The following is a 19,939-nucleotide window of genomic DNA, read 5'->3' as shown; positions in this document are numbered from 1 at the left end:
TGAGGGAACAACGCACATGAAAGAGTGAAGAAGAACGACCCTGCGAGCCGGTTGTCAAAGGGCCAAAACAGGAAGAATATGAATCTGAACTGCAGACGCTTCCTGATCCAACCAGCAGGTGAAGCTGTCAGCCTGCAAACAAACCCTGACACACACACACACACACACTTTTCCGACTACACAATTTTAATGCTTCAAATAATTATGTATTATATTGATTTGTTTCATACACATGAGGGCTCTACTGTCCTTGGATGGAGAAAGTCTGGATCATTAAACATGAGACACACTTCAGCTCTGCAGAACACGTCCTGATTTAGTTCCAGTAAACAAACATCCGCACAGACCGACATCTGGGGAAATCTAAACCTCTGTGCACTTTTAGTTTGGTGTTTGATAAACCTTCACGGATACGTTACTCCAACTGGACCTCCTGGATCTCATGTCCACTACCGACGAAACCACAGGGAAGTTAGAACCGGACGTTTACCTGTTGTGCTCACCCCGATCACAAGATGATACCAGGAGAAAAACACCCAGTTTGTCACCACAAACAGCTGGAAAGGCGCCCAGCTGACCTTAAAAATACACGTGAAATGCCACGATTGATAAAAATGTAAACCTTAGACGTATCTGGACAGGGTAACTGCTAACATTTTATCCTGGCGACTTGGCTGCATCACACGATGACAGCAAAACCTTCATAAAACCCCCCAAAACAAGCAAACAGAACAAAAAACTCAGGTACGATGTCATCCGTCACTTTTGAAATGTCGTCTGATCTTCATCAAACCCACGGGCGCAGACAAACAGCAGGTTTAAGGTTCATGGATGTGTTGAGCACCGCAGGTAAAGTGAACTGTTGGACTTAATATCTGGCTGAACTTCCTTTTGGCAGCGATGGCTTCAATCGAACACCTCCAGCAGCCGTGGGTCAGACCTGTAAACACGGCTCAGAGAGAGGTTTGGACCGTTCCTCCTCACAGAACTGTTTGAGGTCAACAGATCGTTGGTCGTCTGCTGTGAACGGGTCACTTGAGGTCCGAACACAGATGCACTGGGCTTTGATTGGGCCATTCAGGAAGGCGTCTTCCTCTTTCTTTGCTCGATTTACTTGGTGTTTCAGGTCATTGTCCTGTTGCGTAACCAAACCTCTCGTGACCGTCAGCTGGTGGACGGACGCTCGCACCTGTCCTCGTAAGATGTCTTGGTAAAGTTGTGAATTCATCCTCAGACTGTGGATGGATGAATATCGAAATCTGTGGCGACGACTCTGCAACCCTCTCCACTTTCATCTAAATCAATTATCATTGATCGAAGGTCGTCTGAGAGGTTGTTTCCTTCTGGTTCACATCAACTGAGTCAAAGCAGCTTCAACCCTCCGAACTCGTTACACTGATCGATCACTGACTTAAAGAGGTTCGCTTGGTCCGTCCAGCCTGCGAGCTGAGTGATTTAACTTTACAAGATGGACAGATGGATAAAATATAATAATTTTGTGTGCTATTAGTCAAAACAGATTGTGTTTGCATGTTGTTGTCACTCAGATGGAGATCAGGCCACGTTCAAGACAAATCCACTTCAAATGAAGTGAAATCATCATTCTGAACGCTTCACACACTTTTCTTGGCAGTGTGTTAACTTGTCCTTCACTTACTCACAAATAATTTAATATTGACTCACTGACGGTGGGAGGAATGTTAAAAGTCTCTAAAACTACGAAGTAGAAGAAAACCAGACGAGCTGAGAACGAAGCAGCTCAGAAAAGGTTTTGTTTCAGATGAGACACGTTCCTGCAGATCGTCTCGTTAAGTGAAGGTGCACGGTTTATATTTCTGTTTGGTACGAACATCGAGTGTTTCTTTTCGTGTATTTACTACACTAAAAGTGAAGAAAGCTTGTGAAACATGGCGGCTGCCGCTGGTTTATATCTCCCAGCTGAAACTCGCCTCTTTAGGTACAAAGTGGTATTAAGAGACAAGAAAGGCCCGGGCTAGCTGGTTAGCATGCGTCTTTCTGGTGATAATGTCAGTTCATCTTTAGAAAGTTTTAAACTATGAAGCAGAAGAAAAACACAGGAGTTGAGAACGAAGCAGCTCAGAAAAGATTTCAGATGAGACCCGGCACGTTCCTGCAGATCGTCTCGTTAACTGGTTCCGATCATTGATCTGGTTTTAATCTTAAATTGTCTGACAGACTTTGGACTTTTTTCTCTCGGGACCTGACCGTCCTGTAGACTCACCCGCTGTGCTTCATGTTGGGGGGTTTGTCCATGCGGACGGCCAGTTTGATCTTCAGCTCCGTGTCCTGGCTGTTCTTGGGGACGACCATGCGGTGGAACTCGGCCTGCTTCGGCCCGTTCGTGGTCGGATTCAGAACCACCTGAGGAGGGAGGGGGGGCACAGAGGAGGGCAGGGATTGGTTAGCAGGTTTAATAGCAGATACAGGGTCTGTAGTATATTCTGAGCACTCTCGATTTATTTGGCACTAAAACAAACTGTGTCTCAACATCGCCGGACAGAATCGACAAAAGATTAAAGAAGCTTCAAATAAAAGTTTACGGGTTTTTTTATCCGGTAAAAAGAAAGCCGGATCGTTACATCCTTATTTTTTAGTTTCCACCCTTTAACATTAACGTGGGAAAAATAACCGAGGTTGTCTCAGTCCGTGCTTCGGGCTGCAGTCGCTGAGACGTGATGATCGTGAAATGGACATAATTTAAGCGAGGAAGTGGAAATCCAGCCTGTTTTTACTCCCCCAAATTACTTGTTGACAAATTGTGAGTCGTGTTGCATTTTCACAGAGATGTAACTTCTTCTACGCATAAAGGAAAGATAAGCAGCAGCTCTGAGTCTGCCGACCAGCAGCAGAGCTCGTTTTATTGACTCTGTTTTGTCTCCAGCGTCCTTCATCAGTCTGCAGGCAACACAACACAACACAACACAACACAACACAACACAACACATAAACACACACATAAACACACACTGAAGTCTGAAGTGTCTATGAGTGAATCAGGATCTTCCTGAAACAAACTGTGTGTGTTTTTGTGCGACTCATGTCGAACGTCTCCGACATCTTGAAGGACGTCTGAAAAACTTTCTGAACTTCGCCCCTCGTCGTCCAATCAGAATCCAGCACTAATTAAAAAGGTCTCAACCTTCACTGATGGTTTTAATTTCTCCAGGGGAAGTCTGCAGCTGATTTTTAATATTTCATCATCTCCTCCGATGACTCTGATCCTCTGCTGGTTTTAAGATTTTTTTTTTTTCTCTCCCTGTAAAAATCGTCTTTCTCTAAATGTCCGTCATGCCAAGTCACAAAATGTCTGTATGGCGCTTTAACGCTCTTGATGAAGCCAGTTATGTTTCATATATCATGTCTGGAAGGAGCTTGAAGCAGGTTCAACTGCCTCTGACAAAAAAAAAAAAAACAGCCCGGAGAGGCGACTTGTGCAGCGACTGGTGCATTTTAATTTAAATCCTCTCTCCGAACCTCAAAATTAATCTGCATCTAGAATGTGAATTTACTGAAGGTTGTAATTAACCTTAGCTTTTCGTGCGCTCTCAGGAAGAGCCAGGCAACAACACCGCTGGCTCCAGACTGTCGGCATTTCTAAAGTCCTGTTTCGGTTTAAAGGTGGAGTTTGTATAATACGGCCAGAATTCAAAGGGAGCTCCAAAAAACGTAGCTGCTGCTAGCTATCCTCAGTGTTAACCAGCTACCGTTAGCTGTGAGGCGTGCAGCCAGTGGCTTTAGAGTTTATCTGGACCGAGACCTCACTTCACAGACGACGGGCCCGGCTCAGCTGCATTTGGCAGACGGGTAGACAGCGGCTCGGACCAGGACTGCGACTCCACGGGACAAGAAGCAGCCGGTGAAAACGGCATCTAGAGCCGGAATAATATTTTCGAGGATTTATTTGGACCGAACCAGAAGTGACTGCTGGAAGACAAACCAAGACTGTTTTGGTGAGTTTGCTTTCGAGGTAGTTCAGCTCTTAGTTCAGTGAAAGAGAGAAAACTTGTGTACGGTTGTTTATTTCTGTTTGGTAAGGACATGCAATTTTTCTTTCTTGACATTTTGAGGTTTTTTTGTGTATTTATGACACGCTCCAGCAACCGGGTCATGGTTTCTGTAAAAACATCGCTGTTGAGTTCTTCAAATGTGTGTTTTCGGCCGAGTGTCATCTAGTTTCATTATATCTGGGAGAAGGCAGCTCTACAGCCAATATCTCCAAAACTAACCCACACCAAATCAATCTGGACTGATAAATAAAACCACAGGTAAGAGGGAAAATATGTAGGTTTGATTGTGGGGTGAACTGTCCCTTTAAAGTTCAAACCTTCCTTTGGACCACTTGATCATCGATGCGTTCATTATTACACATGATAACATTTGTCTGAAGAGTCAATTTCAAATAAAAAGTCATTTTTACACACTCATATTAACCAGCGAGTCTCTGAGGGGACGTGTATTTTAAAATGAGCTGTATTTAAATCATCCTGCTGCTGTGATGTCATACTGACGTCACCGAGCTGCTGCTGTGTTTCCTTTTTTTAATGTATCTACCGTATAAACTAAACTACGTGTTGTTGTGTTGTTTTGTGGTTGTGTTGTTGTGTTGTTGTGTGCGGCACAGTGACGGCGGACTCTCACCCGGCCCAGCTCCTTGTCCTCCAGAGCCAGAACCCCGGTGCTCTCTGTGAACAGCTTCACTTTGACCGAGGGCAGCGGGTGAGTCGTGGTGAAGTCCCCCTGAGTCCCCCACCTGAAAGACACCATCTTCCTTAAATCTGGGCAGTTTAACATTGATCCTGCACATTGTGTTAACTCACACTGCACATTGTGTTAACTCACACTGCACATTTCTGCACTGACACAACCTGGATATAATATTATCAGTAAACATCTGTATAACACGTGTCATATCACGTTCACATTACATGCTTATTAACGTGCAGATCAGGAGGTGGAGAGGACGGTGCTAAATGAGCGACTGTAAGCGTGACACTGTGGGATATTTTTAATAACATCTGGGGACCTTTGTAGTCGTGTTTGTGGCGACCAAAACATGTATTTAAAGCCAAAGCGTGATGTTTTCCTGATCATGTCCACAGAGGTTTTGTACCTAAACCTGACCAGAGCACACGCACAGTGTTGTGACAAAAAAGACATCGAAAAATATCCCTTAACAAACTTAAGGTTTTAACTTATCTGTGGTTTTGCAGAAACGTGCTGAGTTAACATTTATTCTGGTTGAAAACCCAACAGCGTCAACAAAAGTGAGACAGGCAGCGTTACTTTGAGCGATGCATGAAAAATAACAGGTCAACACCAGGTTATTTATACAGGACCTTTCCAACACAAAGTGCTTTGCAGGGGCATGCAAATAAATCAAAAATAAATAAAATTGCTTTTAAAAGACAACAAAAATAAAACGGAAGAAAAACAACTCATGCAGTTTCATATCACAGCAGTCTGAGCCACAACATCTCACTGCCGACAGCCGATCAAAGTGTGTTGAGAAAGTTGCCAAACTTTATTCCGGCCATCCGGCTGCTAAAACCCGAGAGGACGCCTGTTCAATCTCAACTCCAATTACTCAGACATGATGGACTGCAAAGTAAATTTCCTGCAAGCTTCATGTAATGATATCACATCAGGTCTGAGCCACAGATCCAGAGGCGGTAAACAATCCCATCAGTGTCGGCTGTTGTCAAGAATCACTTACTGTTCATCTCACAGAGGCTCTAATGGAGCAGAGTGACGCCTCCTGCTCACCACGACGGAGACACGGCCATTATTCACACTGAGAGCCGCGCTCCCGCCATTACACGTCTTTATGTCCAAACTGCCACTTTAACCAAGTGTGTGTGTGTGTGTGTGTGTGTGTGTGTGAGTGTGTGTGTCACAAGGATGACAAGTGACCCCAGCCCTTGTTGAGGGTGAGAAAGCAAAGCTGAGCTCTATGTTCAGTTTTCCACAGTTTCCAAGGCAACGTTGTGCAGAAAGGTGTGTTCGCTCCACACACACACACACACACACACACACACACACACACACACACACACACACTGATTTTTTTCCAGTAATCACAGACATCAGACGTGTAAGACGGAGATCAGACACTGATACAAACAGCTCTGACCTCGTGCATCAGCTGACCTGAGAGAAGCGTTTGAGATGAGAGCGATCACATGATGACTCGTTGTCACGCTCTCATTCTGTGTCTCGGCTCGTTTTGCAAATATCTGACCTTGAGCGATGAAAACATTAAAACCAGACGGCGGGGGGGAAAAGACTGCAGGACGAACGTAAAGGTGTTTGACTTCGTCACAGTCTCGTCTGGTGTTACACCTGCAGCGACGTGTTTTCATCAAATAACACAGGAGAATAAACAATATGACAACTACACAACTAACAGCTGATAAATAAATAAAGACTCCTGGCTTTCAGTTACTGCTGGTGGAGCTGCTGGGTTCATCCCCAAAACAGAAAATAAAGGAATGTGTAGGGAAATAATGCACATCGACATCCGGCCGACAGTTTCCCCCCGAGGCAACGACACCTCGAGGGAACAGAAGGAGAGAGTCAGAATGATTTAGTTTGGTAAAATGTATCACACCGAGTCCAGCCATGAAGAGAGATTTCATGTTCATAACCTACTCCAAGACAGGGATGTTTCCTGTGTGTTTTTTATTTATTTTCTTGAAAAACTTGTCAGGGCCTTGATAATCTGATATGTGATGAAAATAATACATATAAAATAGTTATATAATAGAGATTTTGGTCAGTTTTGCTTCGACAGCTTCGTTTTCTTTCAGACGAGTGAAACAAAACGTCCAAAATACACCTTCAGGTCAGATTATCAACACAATAAGCAAACGTAGACATAGAATATCTTCATCACAACTTCCGGTGAAAACGGCATCTAGAGCCGGAGTATTTTCACATCTTACTCTGTGAATCGAGGATTTATTTGGACCGAACCAGAAGTGACTGCTGGAAGACAAACCGAGACTGTTTTGGTGAGTTTGATTTCGAGGTAGTTCAGCTCTTAGTTCAGTAAAAGAGAGAAAACTTGTGTACGGTTGTTTATTTCTGTTTGGTGAGGACATGCAATTTTTCTTTCTTGGCATTTTGAGGTTTTTTTGTGTATTTATGACACACTCCAGCAACCGGGTCATGGTTTCTGTAAAAACATCGCTGTTGAGTTCCTCAAATATGTGTTTTTGGCCGAGTGTCATCTAGTTTCATTATACAGTATCTGAGAGAAGGCAGCTCTACAGCCAATATCTCCAAAACTAACTCACACCAAATCAATCTGGACTGATAAAACTAAAGGAAAGAGGGAAAATATGTAGGTTTGATTGTGGGGTGAACTGTCCCTTTAAAGTTTAAACCTTCCTTTAGACCACTTGATCATTGATGCGTTCATTGTTACACATGATAACATTTGTCTGAAGAGTATATTTAAAAAATAAAAAGTCATTTTTACACACTCATTAACCAACGAGTCTTACTTCCTTACTTCCTGTAAGTAATCACCTGTGGAGGTGTGATGTGTTGTGTATCAGACAAAGTGTTTACACCTGTAGTGTATTTGGATATTTACATATGATGCTTGAACACTTCCTGCTCCAAAACGTTTCCATGTATGTAAATATAAAGAACATGAAGTCACAGCTACATTTATCAGTGACTGACAATTTATTCCAACACATCTCCTGTATTTTTGTTAGTTTTGTAACAACTTGTGATGCTGTGGGAACTTTACATTTACATAGTTGCTCATAGCTTCTGATTCAAACGTCACTTCAGTCCACTAGCTGAAACGTTTCTTGATGCTAGCACCTGATTTCGTAAAGTAGTTCAGTTAGAAAGTAGTTGGTCCTTCACACACAAACTTGTGGACTGACAAACATGTGGTGCGGCTCGGTCCAGTTCGTCTTCTGCCTGTTGTTGCTTTGAAAACATCAGATTCATTTACAGCGATTACAGGATTTTCTTCATGACGGGTAAAAACGTTGAAGCTTGATGAAGTGATGTTTTAGCTGTGACTCCTGAGTAAACCTGACTCTCTGCCCTCCATTATCCGCCCTGTGTTTGTCTCTGAGGCACTCTGCTGCATAATCTAAATAATTGTTTGTGTTTTTCTTTTAAAATTAATTTACGATCCGAACCCTCCGGGCTACATTTGAAATGAACCTTAGTTTCAACATCATTTTCTGCAAGGCGTTGAATTAGCTGAGATGGAGATAGTTGAGTGAGGCCCTGCGGCAGGTGACACAGCAGCACACGACCTAACAAAGTTAAAACGACACAGATTTAATTTATAAACCTTCTTTTCTTTTTTCCGTCTCTGCGAGCTCATCTTCATTCTGTATGGAAACAACTAATGCACGTCTGGAAGGAAACTAAGAGAACTAACAATCAGGATGATATTTGATCAGTAATAACCATTAAAAAAACAGCAGTTTGGTCCTTTAAAGTGAGTCACAACAGCCTGACATCCCACAATAATTAAGGCTATTCCTAATGAAAAGGTCCTCGATGATTAAAGAGCTGTTACGCTACAACTGCAGGAGTCATCAGAGTAATTGGACGGTGTTGTAATCACAGCTCATCATGTTGTCCGTGTAATTATAGTTAACTACGATGTCATTAAGTGTACGGGCGTGTCGTTGAAGATGAGGGCTGCGGGCTAATTACAGTGAAGGTTACAGGAGCTGCAGAGAGGCCGGGTGCACAGCGCAGGATCCCTGTTGACCAACGAGGTCGTCAGGTGACGGTGAGCTCGTCTAATTGGCTCCGTTTGGTGGGCGGACGCTGAAGGGAAAAAGAAAACCTCTCCGTGAGGAGCCGGGGCATGTGAAAGGGCAGCCTCATTACTGTGAGGACCCCGGCTGTCCGACGTGCATCCAGCGACCAGCGACCACAGAGAGCGTGCAGACCTGCGCCGGTCACCGGCAGCCTGCGCCGCCAAGCCACAGAGAAGAAAGACCAAACTGTGGAGAGTCCTGAAGTCAGAGGAGGACTTATTATCTGTTTTTCATTATGTAGAGAAAAGTGTTAATTTGGGGCTCAAATTCGATATTTTGTTCTCGTTTGATTACCGTCTCTGTGTTGCACAGAGCTCATCACATGTTGTTTATCCCTGTTAGACAAATGGTTTGTCTGAAGTTCACACCCTGCGTCTCACAGATAAACATAAGGAAACACTGAAAGAGCTCTAGCGGTGGCACAGAGTCCAAGTTTGAAAGCTTTGGCATGTTTTTCCAAGTTAAAGGGGAAATTATAACAGAATTAAATCTGATTCCAATCAATAATTGTAATTACAATCATGTTAAAATGATTACTGAGGGGTTTAAAGGTTAGAGAAGTGGTCAGAGAGAGAGAACGTGGCTCTCAGGGGAAAAACAAAAAGTACTATACTGAAGCTCAGCTGTACTTTGAGCCTAAGTTAGCCTCAGTTAGCTCACAAGCTGTGTCTAAATGAAAAAGTCGAGCCAGGTCTGACTGCGCACAGCCTGTTAACCAACAGAGCAGGATGTGTCAGCTTGTCCCTTTACTGCCAAAGAAGCATATTCCCACAAACCTTCATTATAAAAGAGACTTCTGTAAAACTGTTAACACGTTTAACACGTCCCCATGAAGTCCACCGGTCTCAGAAGACAACTTCACATAGTGGCCACACCGTGTAATTACAACATCAGGTGACGCACGCTGGAGACTTTTCTCTATTAGCCGACAACGTGACAGACGCAGCTGTAAAACAGTTTCTACACACCTGTCAGAGTTTGATTTGTGCGTCCCGATGATGCAGGATGACGAAAACCCAAACTGTCCAATCCACAAGTTACCTGTCAGTGACTTCATGTTTCATTCATAAGTCTGGTTACTGTTCCTGTGGAGTCCCAGGTGTGTGAGACTGTCTCTGATTGGCTGAGATGAAAAACGTCAGCGGTCTAACTGAGAGCTGAAACTTAAAGAGGACTTTGAGCTGAGCTGTGTGTGTTCATGTGTTTGTGTGTGATGAGGAGAGACCGACTCCCATCACTGTTACACAACAGCCTCATCTTCTCGCTGCAGTAGCCTTGACTGAAGAATGAGAAAACGCCGCCCCGGGCGGGTTGTCGTGGCGTTTGAGGAAGCCGAGGGTCACTCCCCTCCTGTTACATAAAATCTGGAGTTCAGTCGTTTTTTTGTCTGCGATGCACAGAGATGTTTGAATTTCAAAGATCTGCTTTGATTCAGTTTCAGGTAACTGTGTTGAAGCGGCTTTTCACCGACGTCTGCGTGTTCAGCTCGTCTTCAAAAGCTCAGGCGATAATCCAATTAGGAGTCAAGAGGGGGAAAGCTCAGCAGGCTGTAAACATGAAGCGTTCATGTCGCTTCAGCACCGAGAAAGATTACAGGCTCCGAGCTTCGTGTCACACTTTGTTCGTCCGCAGAAACTAAAACCTGAGCATTTATGATCTTTTGCAGAACAGCTGAGACTGCTGAGGATGTCGTTAGTTCTGCAGGTGAAGTGTTGGATGAGTTTAAATTGTCCTCTCGTCTCTCGAGGGGCATCGATTACAATTTTCTGAAATTCGGATATTTTTTTTAAAGTGTAATACAAATATTGAATATTGATATTGATATATTTATATTATTATCTCAAAGTTTAAAATAAAGTGTTCTGTTTTTGTACATCCACCTGAAAATGAATCTAAGATGAATCTAAACGTAAGCTGTTTTATTCGGTGGGCAGTTTGTGAAATGTTCCCCCTGATAAGTATTTACGCAGTGTGTACTTTTATCCAGGACTCTTATTGTGAAAGGTAAAAACAGAAGGAGTCTCTGATGCTCGGCGGTTAAAAGTTTGTCGCTCTGCTTCAGAAAACGGAGCCTCCGTGTTGTTATTTTCAGTCACAGCCGTCGATGTTTTACTTCCCCAAAAGAAAAACGGTGCGACAGATCAAAACACAACATGTTGCAACTCGAGTTACGTCTGAGAAAGGCGTGTAAACTAGGTACATTTCTCTCTTTCAGTTCAGGCCGGCGGTCCTGTTCTGGGCGGGTGTGTAAATCTGAGCGGCACAGAATCGGATCATTGCCGGTCACTCATTCCTAAAACAGTCCGATTCTGGTCCCTGGCCAGCCGACCGGTGCTTCTCTACTTGTTACATGGGTGTAACCTGACAATGGGTCACAATGTCTCTAAATGACTCGACCTTTGTTATATGTGTTACTGAGTTGTGTACTTACGTTATCCAAAATGTTTCCAACAAGGTCCAAACCAGAGAAATCTGAAACTTAACTCAAGGTAACAGTGTGTTTCGTTCAGTCGCCTGTCGCTATAACTTTAAGGGAAACGCGGATGATACGTGAAAGAGCGAGAGAGGATGTCAGCACATGTATCTAAACATCAGCTCGTCTGAGAAGAAGCAGAAGAAGAAGAGCTCACTGAGGTCTGGAGGCTTCAGCCTGGTCTGTCTGCAGCTTTTCTCCTCCCTCCACCTCCATGGTGCAGTAAACGATCCGGTTCGGAGCCACAGACTTCAGACCCTGGACCTCCACGATCACAATCTGCAAACACCAACAGACGGTCAAAACAAAACATTCAGCGTACTAAGACGTTCAAACCAATCAACTTCCAGTATTTGTTTGACCAGTCAATGGTCCAAAACTCGACCATGTTCAGCTGACAGTAATATAAACTGAGGAGAAGCAAACAACTGACATTTTAAACCTGCTCACTTTTATCTCTTAACAGATGATTTGCTGTAATTGTTTGGGATTTTCTTCTCTGTCTTTATTGTGAAACACATTGTGACTTTGTTTTGAAAACACGAGAGAACTTTCTGTAGCGCTCGGCACTCGTGTTCGATGTGATGCACTGTCAGGATTTTATCGTTTCTACCTCATTATTTTTTCGAGACGAGGAAACTAAATTAACTGTCAGGTGCGATGAAATCACACAGCAGTCATCGACCGACTAACAGCAGATCAGACACACACCTCCAGAGTGAAAGACAGCACGACGTCCGACTTGGACAGGATGTCTCCCTCGTCTCCCATGTCCAGGAAGGAGTTGTTCATGGACGAGCGTTTGAGCTTCTGTTTGAAGTCCGGACCTCCTTTGGACACCGGCAGGCTCTCCAGGTTCGCCATGAGCAGGTTGACCGACGAACGCAGCTCCTCCACGAAAAGAGGCTCCATGTCGGCAGAGACGAACTTTGGGTATCTCCTCTCCTGCAGGACGGACACAGACACACAGTTAAAGCCCCCCACCCATCAAAAAAGTGTATTTTCTTTTCAACACTAGTTTTTTACATTCATTGCTTAAAGTGTAAATGTTCTCGGAGCTCAGTGAGAATCGGAGGGATCGACCCGGCCTCTGTCGGAGTCCATGATGGAGTCTGTGGGTAAGTTTGGCTGTGGCCAAAGTGTTCGCTCTGTGCTCTGCTTGTGAGGTTAGAAAACCGTCTCATACACTGAGGATGGACTCGACAGTGAAGAAGGAGACGTCCTGTGTTCAGTTGTGAAATGAAAAACATATTTCCACATTCACATGTATAAGAGGGAGATGAAGAAGGTGCCTTTTCAATGATTTCTTTCATTTCTGTTAAGTGTTTGTCTCAGTACATGTGTGGAGGAGGTCTTTAAAAATGAAAACATCACTAGTTAGAAGCTTTTCACAGCTCCCCGACTCCCCGACACGTACACACTGTGACAAACAGACATTTAGATGCTTTAAGCTGGATTTATTAGTCAGCTTGTCTTCGTTTTGATTCCTCTGCATGTGGCACCATCATTCTTTACTTAACGACAAAAACAACCTTTAATCGAGGAAGATGAAAGTGTTTCGACAGGAGTTTTGTCAGATTCAGAGATTAAACTTTGGATAATGACTGCGTGATTGTTGTCAGAGCAGAAAGCTGCTCTAAAGCTGCATTTACTAATTGTTTTCTACTTCCAACTTCAGCAGCTCCTGAGAAAAATATCTGACTGTTTGTTCGATGTGAACTTTTCTCTTCACCAGCTAGTCTTCAGCTGTGTCTGTTTGCTGCCTGGTTCTGAGCGGTCAGTGTACTTTGGTTTTTATCAGAGCTTGTTTGATGACAACAGCTGCTGCTGGAAACACTGAGATTAAACCAACCGAGGCAGAAGCTCCGCAGAGCTGCAGCGCTGGTGAGATTTCTCTGTGGGGTTTGTCGACAAGACGACACCGTTCACATTACACAAAAACATGATTCACTTATTTATTAAGACACGATGAGTTTGGGTTTTATGACGAAGAGGAATGTGTGTTTCTCACCCTGGAGATCTTCTCGGCCAGCTGTAACCTCCCGTCCAGCTCTCTGCGGATCTGAGCCGCCTGCTCGTCCACGTTGTCCAGCTGTGAGAGAGAGAGAGGAAACAAAAACATCCAGATTTCCTTCAGTAGAGAGCTGCAGACACACAAAACCAATCAAAAGGTGAAGGAGAGACTCAGCGGGAGAGGTCTATTCTGAAGAACCGTATTGATGAACTCATCAGCAGCTGAGGTGGTAATAGCCGACAGTAATTACCTAATTAGGACTGAGGGTGAGAGGGAGGGAGTGCCACAGCAGAGAAATACAGCAGAGAAATATTCAATCATGATTGTTTACTTTTGGTTGGTGGCTGCAGTTCCTCTGATGTCCACTAGATGCTGCTCCAAGAAAACTCTACCTGCATTGAAGTGAACGGGAAAACCCCAAATTCCACCTCAGAGTCTTGAGAGTCAATTTCACATCGACTGTTCAGTTGTATTCAAGAGGAAGTCAAATACTCGCCAACCTTGAGACCTCATTTCAAAAGCAAAGCGGGGTCCTGTGGTTCCTACCCCCGAAAAACGACTACTTTCAATTCTCAGACAATAACGCAGAATAATTCAACCTCCAGCGTTACTTGTGTATTGTAATATTTATCACCTTACATTCATTCATTCATTTATTTATTTTTTTGCCCCTTTCCTTTAAGACTTTACATCAGAAACCGTAAATCTTCTCTCCAAGACATTTAAAATTATTTCTTCTTCTTCCTCTTCTTCATTTCTCTGTCACTCAGTGAGGAGGACGAGGTGCAACAGTCCAGCAGACTACAGTGCTAGAAACAGGTCATGATTACTGAAAAGTGTTTAGAAATTGTCAGAAATTGGGAGCGACACGGTAAAATTATGACCCCGGGATGAAACTGGTAGAAGGCAAGTATGGGAAGTCAACCTGTGTGACTAAACTATAAAGTCAGCAAAACATTTTAAACACTTGTGGTTCCTTATTGTAAGAACAAAACCTTGTTAAGATGGATTTAGTGCTCTCATTTGCACAAAATCAAAGTTTTCGTGCAGGTCGGACATCACGATGAGATGCACAATCAGCTACACTCCATGCAAACCGATCAGATCCTTCAGATGACACACAGCTCAGCAGTGTCATAATGATCCCAAACACCTGTAATCAGACTGCTACATCCCTCTCTGACACTTAAATAAGTATATAACACGAAGTATCAAATAGCTGGCGTCAGAAAATGTGCTGGTCTTAAAACGGGGAACTGTATTAAGACTTTAGCGAGGATGACAGAAGTATCAAACTGAGTACTGTCGGCTGCCAAACTAAAATCTATCAAGGCCTCGGCCCTTTGGCTCAGATCAGGATTTTCTGGCTCTAGTTACTCACAAACACAATGGGAAGCGATAAAGCCTCAGGGTGTTTTCATCCTTGTTTAACCAGCCTTGGTTAAATCCCCCTCACCATTATCGCCTTGAAGAAGCAGCATTACACTCATTGGACAGAGACCTTTAATCCTGTCTTGCTTAAGGACACTTCATCTTGTGGACAGGAGAGGCCAAGGATCACACAAGAAACCCAAACACTTACCACCTTAGCTACAGCCTTCCCCGAGGACATGACATTACAGGCGCCGTCCTCTTGCAACTGTAGTAGTTAATACAGCTGCAAAGGAGGAAGTGAGGAGAAGTCGTATAAAGAGTCCGTAAAGGGAGGAGGTCGAGGATGGACCGTCGGGTTAAACAAGCACAGGACTTTCATTCAGGAGACCACTGTTTTATCTCCAGTGTGAAAGTAGAAGTCAATGAGCTCTTTTAACTTGCTGACATATTGAAGTAACATCACGTACAGAAGGTGAGTGAGTGATACTGAGGGACCAGCAAGAGGGTCCTGGGATTGGACCCTCCGTGTACTCCGGTTTCACACTTGCTCAAGGGGTACTGGCTAAGACCTGTGCCAGACGACTACCAGTTTCACCGTGTTGTATGATATGTGACGCAAATAAAGATACTTCTTCTTCTAAGCTAATGTAGGTACGTTTATAACAGAAGTTCCAGAGGTAACATGATGATTTGTACCCAAGACAAAATGTTTTCCTCAACCTGACCAAGCGGATTTCTTGCCTAAACGACGCTGCAAACACGACGAAGGTCCTGTACGTCTGTCTGCCACTCTGCAACAGTCAGGTTGTTGTGGGAACGATCAGCCACAACAAAAAAAACCACTGGCAGGTGATGTGATTAACATTGATCTGCTTGTATTGTTCTGCAGGGAAAACATTGGGTCCAAACATTCATGTGAGTGCCACTTGACACGAACCACCAATCCAACCACCGTTGTGGACCAAGAACACCCCCTCATGGCAACAGCACTCTCCGATGGCAGCAGGACAATCTGCCCTGACACTCCACAAAAACTGCACAGGGACGACTTGAGGAACACAAGAGCTCCAGGCGTCGACCGGGCCTCCAAATACCCTAGATCCAAATCCGATCGAGCATCTGGGATGTGCTGGAACAAGTCCGATCCATGGAGGCCCCACCCCTCAACATCCAGACACCACAGGACGCCCACAGAGGTCTACGTCTACGTCGTTTTGGGAGACGCTGATAATTAACCTATTTAGTCAAAACGCCCAAGAATCATGCAAATACATCAACTTCATCATACAAGCTGAATCCATCTCTGTCGAGCAAAGACAACAAGAAGTGGATTTCGTTTAGAAAGAAGCTTTAGCTGTTGATTGACGCGACCAGTGGTAGCCAGAGCCGGGTGCACAGGAGCAGCGTAGTGCCTGAGAACTTGGGTAGGTTGAAGACCAAGAGAAAGATTTGCACACCAAAAGCTCCCGTTTGAAGGACTTTTAATTGCTGCGCGATGTGCAGAGCCCAAGGCTCTTCCTCAGACTGCTTCTGATACATACAGAGAGTCACCGCTACACTGTATGTATCAGAAGCAGTCTGAGGAAGAGCCTTGGGCTCTGCACATCGCGCAGCAATTAAAAGTCCCTCAAACGGGAGCTTTTTGATGTGCAGATATCTCTCTTTTTCAACTTTGCTAGGTATTTTGTGAGCCAGCATGCATCCTAGTGGGTAAGGTGATGTCAGGTCGGGTCATGAAATCTGGATGAGCCAGAGAGGATGAATGGCAAGAGCTATACAGCAGTGTAGGGTTGAGATGACACGAATAATGTTGAGTGATCAGAGAGTTTAACGACACTGCTGATGTACAGGAGCTCTCAAAGACGTGTCCTTATCGTATGTTTTTCTAAGCTTTGCGTTGACTCTCGTCTTCTGTCATCTCGTCTTTGTTTTTCTTTTTTTATTACAACAAGAGAAGAAACTTTCTGAATTGATGGAGAACTGGAGGCTTATGAAACCAGTTCACAGCTGTCGCTACAGTTTAACCTCCACCACGGGGAGGCTGTGCTGTGCTGTTTGAGAGCTTCACTCTGAGCAGGAAGGATCAGCCAACAAGTCGTCTGTTAAACTTGATGTCAGCGACGCTCAAAGAGAAGATGAAAGCAGGGTGAAAATTGAACGAGGTTTGCTTACTAGGCAGAAACCAGCGCCTCGTTTCACAAAGTCTGTGATGAGCAGAGGCGTCTAAAAAAATGACAATCAGAGATAAAACAGCTCTGATTGAAACTGGCCTGAAGCCAAAGAGACAAGTGGAACCTTCAGAGGAGATAACAGAGAGGGAAGATAAGCTGTTTAATTTGAGCCTGAGCCAAAACGAGTCCCAGAGAATCAGTTAAAAATCAGCCGTCAGTGTCTCGCAAACTTCTTTTAGTTACACGAGTCAGTCAGACCTGCAGCGCAAGAGAAAAACGCTGAGGAGCTAAAATTTATACCACAAATCTAAAACACATGTTACAGTGTGAGACGTTTTCTAACCTGTGACTCTCACATGACAACATGTCCGTCAAGTCTGGTCCTTCACCATGGTGAACTGACTTACACTGACACTGATCGACTTTAGCCTGTGTCACGTTTCCAACTTCAGTCTTCAATAAAATATAATCTCCAGCTCTCCAAAACTGATGCTATAGCAGCTACGCTAACCTCTTGGGGGGCTGCCATTGTTGTCTTGACATCTAAACCACAGCTGTAGCTGCCAGTAGCTCCTCACAGGACGCTGATTGGTTGGACGCCTGCCTCACACTGTGGTGCAGTGGTTAGCTCCTTCGCTCATCTTCCCCCTCTGCCCTCAAAACTGAGTAAAACTAAAGCATGTTGTGCGTTTCCAGTGCTTTCTTTTTCAGTGTCTGACAGTTTGATTTCTGGGTGTCGCCTCTCTCACATGATGACATGTTGCAGAGATTTGAACAGCGTCATGTGACGGCTTGTTGTCATAGAAATGCTCTGCAGGGCAGAATGAGAAAGGCAGCCAACAAAGACGATCATCACAGAAGTCATGGGGACAAAGCCAGCCTGAACTCCGGCTTTCTGTGCCGGGTTTGTGTGTGCAGCTCCGTCGCCAGGATATAATGTTAGCAGCTTCTGCAAACCACAGATACAGATACCTGTCACAGCAGGAGGAGGAGGGATGGTGGAAGCCAAGAAGGCTGCCAAATGGCCACCCGCAGTTTGAGCCACACCACAGGATACTTTTATGGACATTTACAGCCATTTTTGGGGTGACGTCCAAACGTGATCATGGCGACCAAAACAGGCATTTTAAACCAAATCATGATGTCATCCTAACCCTAACCAAGTGTTTTTTTTGTGCCTAAACCTAACCAAAGCATAAGCAGAGCATTGTGACAAGAGATAAGTAGAAGATTTACCCTAAACAAATGTAAAGTTGCAACATAATTAAACTTAACTTTTAACGTATCTGTGGTTTTGCCTCTGCTTATTAGCCTCAAAAGTAACTGAAACCCCAACACTGCTTATGAAACTCAAAAGTTGTGATTTTATCTTCGGCGGTTAGCACCTGAGAGGTGCTATAAACTATAAAAGAATTTGATTATTTAATAAAATAATATTGCCACCATCACGTCCTCTAACACTTCCTGTCAGGCCTGTCGCCTGCCGTCACTAATTGCAGAGAGATGGAGATTTGTTCACGGATGATTCGACAGTTATTTTTTCCTTTCTGTTTTCTTTCTGCTGACACTTCAGAAACGTGGTCGTGTGCATCAACGCGCAGACTGCCGAGGCTCCGACATCCAGACGTGAGAAATACCAGACATGTTTAGTCATTCTGCAGTCGTTACTGATGAGGTCTGCTGATCACCGAGTCCTAATTAACTCAACACTGTGAGGAAGAAAACAGGAATCAATTATCAAAGTGATGGCGGTCGGACCGGCGTGCACACGTCAAAAGTTCTGCCTGATGGAAACACTTTTAAATGACGTGTTTTTATTGTTTATTCATGACGCTGTGTTTATCTCAGTGTTTGAGGGTGGCGGAGAAGGTCAGGATGTATTTTTCTTTAAAAATAATTTAAATTAAAACTGCAAGCAGTGATGAACGGGCCCTCGCCCCCCCCACACACGTTGGGCTGTGTACACAATGGGCCAAAAATGCGATCTTACAGATACAATAGGTCGCACGAGATTCTTGCTCGGGCCCTAATTAATAAAAATTATGAACAGATGTAAAACGTAAAAACAAGAGGTGTATCTCATGCAGCCAGTGTAGTTACATGATCCCAACATGATTTTGAGTCAATTGATCACATGACCTGGAAGCTATTGAGCTAACATGCTAATATTTACATGTAAAAATCAAGAAAAATTAATAAAAATTAAAGCTGCAAGCAGCGATGAACGGGCCCTCGCAGTCCACGCGCGTCAGGGCTTGTTCATGCAACAACTTCCGTTGAGGAATGAAAAGTGGCAGTGAAGCTGTTCTTTCGTCATTTAGCAATAAAAGCGCCCCCTATGGGGCGATTTGCACCAAAATTTTCACAAACCGTCATCGGGCCATGGAACACTTATTATGAAAAATGTTAAGTGGTAATGGGACTGTATTTCATCAAGATATGCAAGACTGTCTGCTTGACCACAATGTGCAGGAAATTGTAGTTTTATTTTTTGGACTATCACAATTCTTTTAATAAGTTTTTGTCAGGAGGGTCCACAGATGCTGTGTGCAAAGTTTCGTGACTTTTCATGAATTTACGTATGGAAATTTAGCGCGAAAGTGGGCGTGGTCTACATTAGACAATTCAACTGAATGCAGGGAACAGGTAGATATGAGGTTTAACAATGTGCACCATATAATGTGGGAGTTATTAGCCAAAAACAGTTTTGTGTTGATAATAGCACCACCTGCTGGTCATATTCGGTGTGTGAGTTACACACTCATAATATTGCTTCACACGCTCAATAGCTTCCACTCATATTTATATTATCATATAAATGATACGAGTATAACTCAGGAGCGTTTTGTCTGAGCTGATGTGTTAGCGGAGCGTCAGACAGCTGTGTGATTAACTCTCTGTGGTCAGAAAAACAACTGCTGCTTACTGTTACTTCGCATTCCTGGTTGTGTCTCTCCGGTTAATTACACTCAAATCTAATTAACGGCACTGAGATAATAGAGCTCACAGCCTCTTCGCTGCTAATCAAACTCTCTGTACAACGCGTTTCAGCGGCCTCGTTTATCAACCAGATTAAGAAATA

The 19,939-nt window shown here is 43.9% G+C and overlaps 1 protein-coding gene across 6 annotated transcripts in view; it reads right to left on the bottom strand.

Moving 5' to 3' along the window:
* cadps2 (Ca++-dependent secretion activator 2) overlaps positions 1-19,939 on the bottom strand; it is a 178,785-nt gene that overhangs the window by 93,626 nt on the left and 65,220 nt on the right. For all 6 annotated transcript variants that reach the window (XM_084363304.1, XM_084363307.1, XM_084363305.1 and 3 more), the window contains exons 4-8: positions 13,310-13,390; positions 12,010-12,243; positions 11,456-11,577; positions 4,660-4,771; positions 2,243-2,382 (exon numbers count right to left, since the gene is read on the bottom strand). In XM_084363304.1, coding sequence (XP_084219430.1) covers positions 2,243-2,382; positions 4,660-4,771; positions 11,456-11,577; positions 12,010-12,243; positions 13,310-13,390 — 689 coding nt within the window. The remainder of the gene's footprint in view (positions 1-2,242; positions 2,383-4,659; positions 4,772-11,455; positions 11,578-12,009; positions 12,244-13,309; positions 13,391-19,939) is intronic.

The sequence above is a fragment of the Pagrus pagrus genome, assembly GCF_965226575.1.
Source record: "Pagrus pagrus genome assembly, chromosome: 10".
NCBI classification, from domain to species: Eukaryota; Metazoa; Chordata; class Actinopteri; order Spariformes; family Sparidae; genus Pagrus; species Pagrus pagrus.
This window is presented reverse-complemented; position numbering and strand designations above follow the sequence as displayed.